This window comes from Pagrus major, chromosome 18 (assembly GCF_040436345.1).
Source record: "Pagrus major chromosome 18, Pma_NU_1.0".
NCBI classification, from domain to species: Eukaryota; Metazoa; Chordata; class Actinopteri; order Spariformes; family Sparidae; genus Pagrus; species Pagrus major.
The window spans coordinates 11,169,698-11,182,208 of NC_133232.1; the positions used below are offsets into that span (position 1 = coordinate 11,169,698).

Below are 12,511 nucleotides of genomic sequence, written 5' to 3' on the forward strand. Positions count from 1 at the left end.
TACAGGACTGCAATTAATGATTATTTTCATTATGGTCTCATCTGCTTATTAATTTCACCATTAATCGATTGATTGTTTGGTTTGTAAAAATTAAAAAAAAAAAAAATTCACCTTGACACCTTCGCAATATCTGTTTTGTCCAACCAACAGTTCAAATCTACAATAATTAAAAAAGGATATAAATAAATAAATAAATAATTAAAAGGAAAAACAGTAAATCACAATGTTTTTGTCATTAAAAATGACTTTAACACTTAGTTGCGAATGAATTGTCTGTCAATTAACGTATTAATGAATTGCCTATCATTCAGCTGTATTTGTATGAATTGATGGGAAGTTTAATTTTTAACCAAACATTAGATTTTTCATATGTTTTGTGTGGGAAAAAAAAACTTTATTAGTAAGGTTAAAAGAAAAAGATTAAATTTCATTAACAAAAGTACAAAACCTCCTTCTGAAAAAGTAGAAAGTGGCATCAAAAGACTAGTAAAGTACAACTACTTGAAATTTACTTAACTACAGTACATTCTACCAGTACACCTACAGTGAATAAAAACTCTTTCAATGTATGTATAGGCACCTGAGTCTGTCTCAGGACAGACATGAAAAAAATGTGAATTTATCCTTTAAACAAGCGCTGTGTTCTGTTCAAGTTAATAAGTTAATAATCAAGCCACTGGACTCTGCTGCCCTCTATAGGCTTTTTTCATGACAGCGCTCCAGTGAGGGGATCAGAGAGAGAGAAAGAGAGAGAGAGAGAGAGAGAAACAGAGAGAAACAGAGAAAGAGATGGGGGATCAGAGAGACAGAGGGATTGCTTTAAAAAGAGTCCCTCTTTGAGGAAGTAGGAACTAACACAGTAACAGAGACAATAACGGATACTGTCAGCATCCAGCCATGCAGCCACCACCCAGAAAGGTAAGGTAGCATTGAGTCTAATGTGGAGAAAGAGTTGGTGCTGAGTTGGTCTCTACTACTCAACTCCTTTTATTTGTGTGCCTCTACATTGCTTTAAAAATTCAAAATACATTGATTCTTCATTTAAAGAGTATTTCAATTTAACATTAATACAACAAAGTGCATTTCACAAAGCATGTTTCCAATTATGTCTGAGACATAGGTGAGATAGATTTGTGTTGCACAAACGATAGTGAAAGCATCTGTTGCAAGAACAGAATATGTATATTGGTCTATTGAGTGAATGCAATTTATAATACATATACTGACTCTTAAGGTGTTTGTTACATTTTCTAAATAACTGAACTGTACAAGATCATTTAGTGTGTATTTTAGGGCATTTGAGTCCTTGTAGACATTTGACACATTGCATCTTGCACTCCGGTCAGAATTGAACAGAAAACATGTCAAAACTTCCCAGCTTCCAAGTTTGAAGTCAGGTTACAGGCAGCTTGTATCGATCCATTCTTCAGCTTGCAGTCTGCAGTAAAATCCACACATCCTTGAGCTTGTGACATGAAGTTGCGGAGCAGTCTACAAGTAAACAATTGTTTGCACAGTTGATCTTGGTACCTGTAACTGCTTTGGCTCCAAACAACTTTCCTGACTTGTTCAAATCAATAATGTGCTCTTTCAGATCAATGCTGAGCTTGTTAGACTTTCCCATTGTAGTGTTTGTGGCCGAGTCTAATGGGTGTATGAAACGAGCCCTATTAAAATGGACACAGAAAAAAGTAATCAGCTGTTATCAATCATTATCGCTCAGAAGTTGAAAGGGCCATGCTACAAAGCTAATTTGATTGACACAACTTTCTATAATCACCAAAATTGATCGTTTAAGTTACTGTATGTATATTTTTGAGCCAGCAGATTTGGTCCCACATTCAGAAGACCTATGATAATTCATTATTGAACCAACTTCATGAATGTTTTTTGTGACAAAGTAGTATCTGTTCCACTCATTCAATCACAGAAAAATGAGAGTTGTAGAAATCATTGGAACTGCAGACTGCCATGATATGCATGTTTTTTTCGAGTGGATGTAAAATTTTGACCTCGACTGTACATGCTGGCTCACTGACATGGTGAGAAATGGAACAAGTGTGTGTGTGTGTGTGTGTGTGTGAGTGTGTGTGTGTGTGTGTGTGTGTGTGTGTGTGTGTGTGTGTGTCTGTGTGTGTGTGTTTGCGCGTGCGTGTGCATCGTGCGTGCGTACATGTTATTTTGTGCAGGTAAAGGAAAGCCAGCAGGTGAAACTGGTATTCTCAGAGCAGCTCAGCAAATTGCAGACCAAACAACATCAGAACACTGAGCTGCTGGAGGAAATCAGGTACAAAAGTTTCAGTGCCTCTGCATGAATCCACTTGAATCATGAGACAGACGGTGATGGGCATGTAGCTCAATACAGACATGGACAGTGAAAGCATGTTATTTGACATGTCTGTTGGTGTTGTGTGTTGTGTTTTTCTGTGTTTCCCAAGGTCTTTCAGTAAGCAGCGAGCAGCTATAGAAAAAGAGTATGGTCAGGTGAGTGCACAAGCTATTCTAGGCAACTATTAGTCTTCTTACAGGAACCTTTCATTTTTTACTGGAAATGCTCATCATTTATTGATTTGAGGTCCCATATCAGCACCTGAATGCTGTGCTGTTATTTATTGCTTCTAGTGACACTGTGTTAAAAGTATGTGTGTGTCAGTATGTTTCAACACACTCTTATGCCATTCTAGCTCGATTTATATGTTTTTTTCCTTCTCATATTTTTATTTATTTTATTTATTTACATGTTCCAAGTTTCCACTTTGTAAGGAATGCTCCAGAGTTTTATTGTTTTTTGCACCATTGCAGAGAATGTGTCACATATGTGTGTCCACACTAAAGTTTTAAGTAATTTTTTTCGTTTATTACAAGCAGACAGAGCTATTTGGGGCTCACAATTTTTTGGTATTGTTGGAGCCATGAGACAAAGGGTAGATATATCAAAAAAACTGGGAGGTACATTTAAAGAACAAATAAACTGCAGCCATGAAAGCTTTTTCTTTGCAGCTGTACCTCAGCATAGTTGTGCTTTGAGCTAAGTGCTAACGTTTGCTAATTAGCACTAAAGTGCACCAAGCACAGCTGATAGACTGAGATGAGGCACTCGAGAATGTGCTTAAAGTGACATCCTTTCGACTGTCGCTATTTGTGAGAGGACATTCCGCTAAAACAGTGAACAATACATGTTAATTACTACAATTTGTTGCATAGAGTCCATTGAAGGCAAAAACAAGACCAATGTGATAATGACAATAGCAGGTCAAAGCAGTAACAAGTCATTAAAACACACACACACACACACACACACACACACAATCCGTAATGCAAGTTTAGAGACAAAGGCGTCAGAATAAAATTACATGAAAACCAAACATACTCATCATGAGGCCTTGCTAGTTGTTGGACGTAATACAAAAAGAGTGTAAGGTATTGGTCTGCACCAAAATCCTTATCACATCATCATGAGCTAAATAAACACCTTTTATGAAAAGCTTATGTTGTTTGTCATACTAGTTATCAAACTGTGTATACGCAAAATGGAAGGAATGCATTTACCAAGTAAGCCTCATCTGGTTCTCATTTCAACTGGCGTGGTGTGTATTCAGTTTTTACTGACTCCTCCTACAGCTGTGATCCAGTTGTAAACTATGCATTTTCAGGCTCTTCAGAGGTTGGCTGTTCAGTACCAGAAGAGAGACTGGCAAAGAGTGCATACAGACGCTGTCACTTCTGGGTAACTGTACACACATATTGTACACAGCCCTCTCATCTGCTGTTTTCTTTTCCAGGTTTTTGATGGTGCTCTTATTCTCCACAACATACCACTAGACTGGTGTATCTGGCTAATCTGCTGTCATTTTTAATAAATACCGAAAGTTGCTGCCCATGTGCTGTTAGCGTAATTTTAACACCGGAAATATGACTTTTCACATTAGAAGATTGCCAATGAACATATCTTACTTTCCTCATTTCACACTGTCAGGACCAGAAGGGCAATCAGGGCAACTGTGGCCCTCTCACAGCTGCCAAACATCTTATTCTGCTATTGACTCTTGTTTGGTGTTGTTTGGTGGATTGGATGATTGAAGACTGAAGAAACAAGACATATTGGCAATTTAACAATTTATTAATTTAACAAACAGGAGCCTCAGTAGCATGTGGAAGAACCATACACAACCACAACAGCCTGGTACCCCCTCCTTATGCTGGTCACCAGCCTGGTCACACACAGAGCGGGGTTTCTCGGAGACTACCTCCAGAATTTGGGAGTGGAGAGGACTGCCAGAGTGACCAACACAACCACGCTGGCTGACTTGTAACAAATGCTGGTTGAAGAATGGGATGCCATCCCACAGCAGTGTGTGACCAGGCTGGTGACCAGCATGAAGAGGAGCTGTTTGGCAGAGAAGATTTGGCAAATTTTTCATGGGCGCAACCCACATACTCAGCTCTGCTGCTCATCCCACTAAATGTTCCTTACAACAAAGAAATAATCTACCAAACACAAATTTCCTTACTTTTTGTGCTATGTTTAGCTAGCTAGAAAAAGATAACCAGGCAGCAACAGCTTGTTAGTCAGTGTCCCATCTCTTGATCTTTAGACTACATTGGAAATGTTTTGACATTTGGTGGATTGTAACCTGGCTATTTACACAGAGCACTATCAGTAATATTAGATGAAACTGAAAATATGATGACATATGCCTGATTTAGTAATAAAGTTGCAGCAAGGTAGGGCTCTTTATTGACATCTACAGTACAAATTGAAGTAAAGCCAACATGTGTATGTGCAGGAATGTCCAAATGTGTTATTAACATTATAATATTCTAAGAACACGATACACATGTAGAGTCCTGCAGGAATGAGTCCTAAAACCCAGAGATATGTTAGTGTTTTTTGCACTTCTGATTTCCTTGACTCTTTCAATGGGAATTTTTTTTTCTGAAATAAGGTCTGTGGTTGACACATGTGGCTAAATGAGACTGCAGAAGTTGTCAGGACAATAAAGGCTATTACGCCATTACTTACTGGTCCGTCTTTACAGGCGGACTTTAGTTGCAAACTATTCCAACTCAAACTTTACAACTCATTGACAGATCAATTTATTGTAAATGTGTATATAGTATAGTGTAGTAAGACACTTGGTGGTGGCAACATTAAAGTCATGTGACTGCTATGTACTGCTAACACTCACATGAGCTTTTTTACTTCAGGCAGTTTCATTTATGCTTCAAAATCATGAAAGTGGTGTTCATCTGTGAAGATTATCTTGCTGAACAAAGTGTGCAAGTATCACAAACTTGTTTATTAATGTATGCAATAATCAAATTTCAATGGAAACATCCTCTTGGCTTTTTGACTGGCTCATTAGTTTCACACATATTTACAGAAAGGTGAGTGGATGTGCACTATAAGCTTTTAGTGAAAAGTGTTAACGACACTCAGCAATTATCACTCACTAGCCGTGTGAAAAAAAAGCATTTTCATGTGCATTTTGAAGACCATCGCATTTGAAATTTTATGGAAATGGCAAAATAACAAAAAACGTCCTCTTATTCGCAATTTAGTTTGCAGCTCACTTCAGGTGTTTTTTGTCTTTTGCAAATTAGAGTGAATGCGCAAAATGTTTGATGGAAACAGATTTGCAGAATAAACTGACGTAGCGAACGTTCAACTCACATGACTGATCAGCTGTTTCCGTGTTGTTGTCGTCGGCGTCTTATTGCCCTTGCTGTGTGCATTGTAATCATTGCATTTCTTCGTCGTCTCCGGACAACATGCGACATGGCCAATAATAGCTGACATGCAAGAATAATTACAGCTTGCCCTATGGAAAGTAATCCCTGAAGACCTCTCTCCATTTTTGTTTGTTTACATTTAGCCTCTGTTAACTTCCACATCCATGCATGACATAACCACGTAGCCTACACTGCATCACCCTCTAAAGAAATTACACTTTACGTAGCCTAGTTCATTCGCTTAAAACAGGTTATGGAAATGCATCAGATTTGCATTTTGATTTTCTTTTTTGGGAACTTTCAAGAGTTTGCTTAAAATTCGCTTGACATTTAATGGAAACATGGCTACTGATTTATGTGTTTACAGGAGTGTGTTTGGCGTGTGGCGGTCAGTGGTAGATGGAATAGCTCAGTCTGCTACATCACGACTTGCTGCTGCAGAGGAATACCGTCGACTGATTGGACAAGCCTCCAGAAGTCTTCACAATGCAAAGGACATCCACACTAAGAGAGTGAGAGAGCTCCACACAGTATACACATTCAGTTATCAAATACTCAAAACATAGGAGCTGATTAGGTGCATTTTCATTAGTGCAACACACAGTGACCATGAAATATTTACCAACAGACACCAATGGCCAAATAAATAATTTGCTTTGTGTGTGTGTTAGGGTCTGGAGCAGCTGCAGAGGGTTCAGGGGGAAGTAATGGATTCTCTGTGGGAGCTGCACAGGATCAAGAAGCGCTACCACCAACTCAGTCACATTGCCAATGTTGCCAGAGAGAAAGCTGCTGATGCACAGGCCAGGTCAATGTGTGTGTGTGTGTGTGATACCTGAGCCAAAGTTTTATGTTGAAAAAATCCTAAGACAGATTCAAATAAGTCTGTAGTACACGAGTCATGAATATAGTCATATGCAGTTACTAAAATTGATGATGAAATGTTATTTAAAAAAAACATATAAACTCACTCACACACACACACACACACACACACACACACACTCCCTTAAGAGGAATGAGGATAAAGGACTTTGGACACCCTGGCTGGCTGTATTTTTTGTAAAAGCTGAGCTCACGTTCTTGCACATGCACGCTCAAACATTTAGGACCATGGGTACGGCTTCAGAGACGGATGGAGAGTAGAAAACAAAGAGAAAAAGGAAAGTGACCTTGACACACATTAGGTTTAGAGTTTAAATATTGAATAGACCTCATAAAAAAAGTGCTGCAGCAGCATTTAGTATGTCTTTTTTTATTCTATGTCGAATGTAATCAGGATGTTTTTAACTTTGTCTTTCAGAGCCAGAAAGAGCGAACATGGGATTTTCCACTTTAAAACAGGACTACATAAGATGGCCACAAAGGTACTGACTTGATTGATTGTACTGCATTTCCCACAAAATGGAAATGAGAAGACAGACCAAAGTAATACACCATTTTTTTCCCTGTCTCTCCCCTTAATGCTGCTGTGAGCGTTGTTGTCATGGTTTTGCTAACTTCCTATCCGTTTTGCTCTTAGCAATCTCCTCCCTCCTCTCTATGTCACCACATGAACGTGCAGAGGCATTCACCTGACATAGTTGCAAACAAGGGGGTTCCTGCTCTCTGTGCATTCACAGGCAGACAGGACTGCTTTTTTATGGAGTTTTCTGTCCTGATTGGATAAAGTGGGCAGGGATACCAGAAAATTTCTTTTTTTCTCTTTTACTGCATGAGCAGGAGGAGGAGAGACATGGGTTTCTGAGAGACAGATTACATATCTTAATATTTCCCATACATCCTGACACTATACCTGTGAGATAACAGTATTGAAGATAATTCCAAACCCCACCCAGGCAACATCACGCTGACAAGATCAGGCCAAATTACGGCCAGACATTGTCCAGAAATGCCCTTTCACACTTTCACACGTGCCAGGTTTGGTTTGGGCAAGGGGTGGTGCCAGTATGCAGGAGGAGAACTTATCTGCAATGTTCAAGCCCTGCCAGAGCTTTACAGATAGAGTGTCTAGCGAACCCCTGGAAGCCCACTTCAGTCTACTCGCAGAGAGCACACCAGCCTTGGCTTCTGCACTGCTCCACCAGCTCCTGGTATTTGACCAGCTTCCTCACATGAGCCTCCTCCATGTGTTATTGTCAGGGCACAGTCAGTCCCACATGTTCACCTGCTTGGTGGAGTCTGAGAAGATGATCAAGTCACGGCGGAGTCTTGTGTGCACGATGTAATCAGGGAACATCTTTTCCAAGATCCACTCTCAGTTGCCAGTCAGGAATGGGGCTTCTCTCCCACCTTGAGAAAAGGGATAGTTGTCTTCCTGGGGTGTTGTTTACTGGACTGAATGGCTGCAGTGACTGTTTCCACAACTACTTTGAGCACCTGGTCGTGGTGCCAGCGGTAACATCTGTCGGTTAAGGATTTGGGGCAGCTGCTGAGGAGATGTTTGAGGGATCCTCTCCCAGCACACAGGGGCCAGGAAGGTGTCTCAGTCTTGCCCCAAGAGTGAAGGTTTGCTGGACTTGGTAAGGTGTCATAGGCAACTTGGACCAGAAATCGCTTGCACGGTACCCCCCTAGGCCCAGGGGCAGAGGCTGATCTTTCTGCCTTAATGACTTCCTGAACTTCCCTCCAGCTTTGTTCTGTAAGGGAAATTCTCCTTGTTGAGATAGAGAGTTGCTAATTCTCTGAAGAATTTCAGAATCAGTATCATGAATCAGATCTCTTTAATACATGCTGCATGGAGAGAAGACCCAAAGTGTTCTCTCTAGTCTTCCAAATGTTTCTGACTTAAATACAAACAGAGTGGGGGTTACAACATTTCTTCCCAAAACAATGACCCCTTGATATTTGGTTGATTGTATCTTTCCCAGGACAGAGACCCTTTGATGCTTTATTAGAATGTAAATGTCATCTACCATCTATCTTCCTGTAACACCTCAGGCAGAGACAATTGCCTCTCATCTGACTTTATGACCCTCACACCAAAAGGGGATTCTCCCCTTTTGCTTTCACATCCTGACATGGTCTTTACAGTATATTATATATTATATATATTGCTTACTGAATGGATAACTATTTAATTTCTCACATTCCTCCCTTTTGACACAAAGTGTCAACACAACATTTCTGGGAATTAAATTCAAATTAAAATAAAACAAATAATAACTACATTAATAACTACAAAATAAAACAAAAACAACAAAAATCACTGACTTGACTCTTCGTTACAGTAAATAGAAAAACAAAAAACAAAACAAAAAACATCACACTCTAAAACAAATAAATGAAAAATACAAAAAAAATGAAAACTATACCAACTCATCATTTGAATCATCATATGGGTTTCCTGGGGCCCATTCCATCATGGAATGAACACTTTGTTCATTATCGTTGGTTGACTCAAGTGGTATTTTAACATATAATGTCTTTTCTCCTCCAACTACCCCACTTATCCATCTGTATATGAGGGCTCGCATGCACGTGAACGCACAGGTACAAAAACATAAACCAATACCAAACACAATCACAACAGGAATTAAAACATGAATGATGAGAGTACCCCAGGGGCCAAGGTGGTTATTTAGCCATTTGTTGAAACTAAAACCTGCTGATTCAGAAAGACCAAATGCATCGCGAATCTTTTCAAGTGCTGTGATCACACTGGTAATATTTTCAGAATTATCAGGGATGAGTGTAACACATGCCTCACCAGTAAAGTTTAGTGTCATGCATAGACCTCCGGTTTTTGCCAAAATATAATCAAGCGCCATCTCGTGTTTTAACAGGGTTAATCTGTGGGATTTATCATTTGCACCTAGATACTGGAAACCTTTTATTGTTTCATTCGCAAAAGCAGACATCGAATGGCTAAAACAGTCATATTGGCACTGTACATTCTAGACTTCATCCACCTGATAAAGGAGTACCAACTATTTTTCTCTTTATAATTATCAATTAGTTCACCAGCATCGAACCCCCAGGGTTTCCAATCATTTTGTTTAAACAATTCTCTCTTTTTCCTGATCAGCTGCTCTGTTGTGACAGGTTTGATTTTATGTCCTTTTGGGATCTTCTGATCCTGCGTCGGTAGCATGTTAATGCCACCTGTCCTTTGTATGTCTTTTTTCGCTCTCATTGATAACATTCAATGATCATTCTCATAGGACGGCCAGTGAGTACCTCATAAGGAGACAGTCCAGTTGGCGGCCTCTCATAAACATTAATGCAAGAGGTAAAACCTCAACTCATGATAAATCTGTTTCTGCCATTAATTTTGTCAGTTTTGTTTTCAGGGTCTGGTTAGCCCGTTCTACTACACCTCCACTAGCTGGATGGTAGGCACAATGTGTTTTCAGGTTTATCTGCAGGCTTTCGAAGAGGCTTTGAATTACATTATTTACAAAATGAGACCCATTATCGCTTGTTAATTTTGAGGGAAGAACCCAACGTGGAATTATTTCTCTCAACAATGCTTTTGCTACTGAGACAGCTGTAGCATGTTTACATGGGAAACATTCGATCCATTTTGAAAACATGTCAACAATAACGAGGCAATATTTATATCCCCTACATGGAGTAAGTTCAATAAAATCCATCATTAAATGCTCAAAGGGACCTTCAGGTTTAGGATGGGCTGACAGGGGCATTGCTACACCTCTGCCAACATTGTTAGTTGCACAAATGACACAATTTTTACAAAAAATTTTAGCAAAAGTTGAAAATCCTGGCGCATACCACAATCTATTTACAATATCCAACATTCCCCCTTTTGATACATGGTCATGACCATGTGTCAATTTTGCCAGAAAAGGGAATATGGATTTTGGCAGTACTGGGAGGCCATTCACGCCAACCCAGAGGCCAGATGCAAGTTCTATACACTTTTTCTTTTTCCATAGAGTTTTTTCTCCAGCATCAGCTCCTGTTTGAAGTAAAGAGACATCATTAAGGGAAAAAACATCATGTTGGACAGACAAAGGCATTTGCAATGTGGGGGAGACAGGTGAAAGAGCAGCTGTCTTTGCCCTGTGATACTGGGTCAACAGCACCTGTATGAGCTTGACATTTGCATACCGCTACAGACGCAGGTAGAAGTAATGCAGACAAAAGGTTAATGATGAGACTTCTATGTGCTATAGGTTTGCCTGTAGAAGTAAGAAAACCTCGATTTTTCCATAAAGCATGGAAGTTATGACACACATTAAATGCATATTGAGAGTCAGTGTAAACTGTGATGTTCTTTCCTGTTCCTAGAATAAATGCTCGAGTTAGTGCAAATAATTCAGATGCCTGAGCAGACAGGTTATTTGGAAGTTTAGCACTTTCAATTACTGCATGCTCATTGCATACTGCATATGAAACACAAGGGGATCCATCTGTCAGATTCCTCATAGCAGAACCATCTACAAAGAAAACAGGATCAGGGTTAATGAGGGGTGTGTCAAACAATGCATCTCGTGGTTTTGACACAGTGTCAACCACTTCCAGACATGGATGTGGTTCTCCATCTTGAGCTATAGGGAGCAAAGTTGATGGGTTAAGAACAGTACATCGTTTTAAGGTGACATGAGTCAAGTCAAGTCAAATTTATTTATATAGCACATTTCATACGACAAGCGTAAACTCAATGTGCTTCAAAGATAAAAACAAAGATACATTGTATAACATAAAATAGCATATAGGATAAGAAAATATTACATGTATAGAAAGAAACATTTAGGACATTATAAAAACACACAAGAATGTATTATTATCATCATTTAAAAAGGGAGCTAATAATAATAATAATAATAATAATAATAATAACAATAATAATAACAATTCTTAAAGCAAAGGATAAAGACAGCAATAAAACATACGCTTTAAACATAACTAAAAGCTTGCGAAAAAATATATGTTTTTAGTTTGCTTTTAAAAGAGGACAATGTTGTAGCAGACTGTAGTTCATGTGGAAGAGAATTCCAGAGAGTAGGACCATAGTGGCTGAAAGCGCCATGAGCTGATTTGGAGTTGATTCTAGGTATAGTGAGGAGATCTTTATTTGATGATCTAAGGGATCTCTCTGGTGTGTATTTAGTTAGCATGTCAGCAACATAGGAGGGAGCTAAGCCATTACAACATTTAAAAACAATAAGAAGTATTTTAAAATCAATTTTTTGTTTTACTGGGAGCCAATGAAGAGATGATAAAACAGGAGTGATGTGCTCAAACCTTTTGGTTTCTGTTAGTACTCTGGCTGCAGCATTCTGAATAAGCTGGAGTTTATTTAATGTCTGTTTTTTCAGTCCAGCAAAAAGAGCATTGCAGTAGTCCAGTCTACTGGAAATAAAAGCATGAACCAGCTTTTCAGAGTCTGACTGAGACAGGAAACATCTAACTTTTTATATGTTTCTATGATAAAAAGCAGTCTTAGAAATATTAGAGATATGCCTTTGGAAGGTAAGATCAGCATCTAAAATCACACCCAAGTTTTTGACATGCTCACATGGTTTTACAGACAGTGGAGTTAACAGGGATTGAATATTTTGCCTCAGAGCCGTAGGACCTACCAAAAGAATCTCTGTTTTGTCCTCATTAAGTTGTAAAAAAATTTTGACCATCCAGAGTCTGATTACTGCGATGCACTGGATGAGATCATTCACTGGGCTTAGATTATTGATAGAAACAGAAATGTATAACTGTGTGTCGTCTGCATATGATTGATATGAAATATTATGTTGCTGTATAATGGACGCAAGTGGAAGCATGTACAAGTTGAACAACAAAGGACCGAGAATTG

At 39.0% G+C, this 12,511-nt stretch overlaps 1 protein-coding gene across 1 annotated transcript in view; it reads left to right on the forward strand.

The window, feature by feature from the left end:
* The first annotated feature begins 897 nt into the window (after positions 1–897).
* LOC141013486 (F-BAR and double SH3 domains protein 1-like) overlaps positions 898–12,511 on the forward strand; it is a 58,349-nt gene continuing 46,735 nt past the window's right edge. The window contains exons 1-7 of the mRNA XM_073487237.1: positions 898–918; positions 2,190–2,287; positions 2,439–2,484; positions 3,654–3,727; positions 6,101–6,245; positions 6,405–6,541; positions 7,037–7,100. Of these exons, the coding sequence (XP_073343338.1) occupies positions 898–918; positions 2,190–2,287; positions 2,439–2,484; positions 3,654–3,727; positions 6,101–6,245; positions 6,405–6,541; positions 7,037–7,100 (585 nt within the window). The remainder of the gene's footprint in view (positions 919–2,189; positions 2,288–2,438; positions 2,485–3,653; positions 3,728–6,100; positions 6,246–6,404; positions 6,542–7,036; positions 7,101–12,511) is intronic.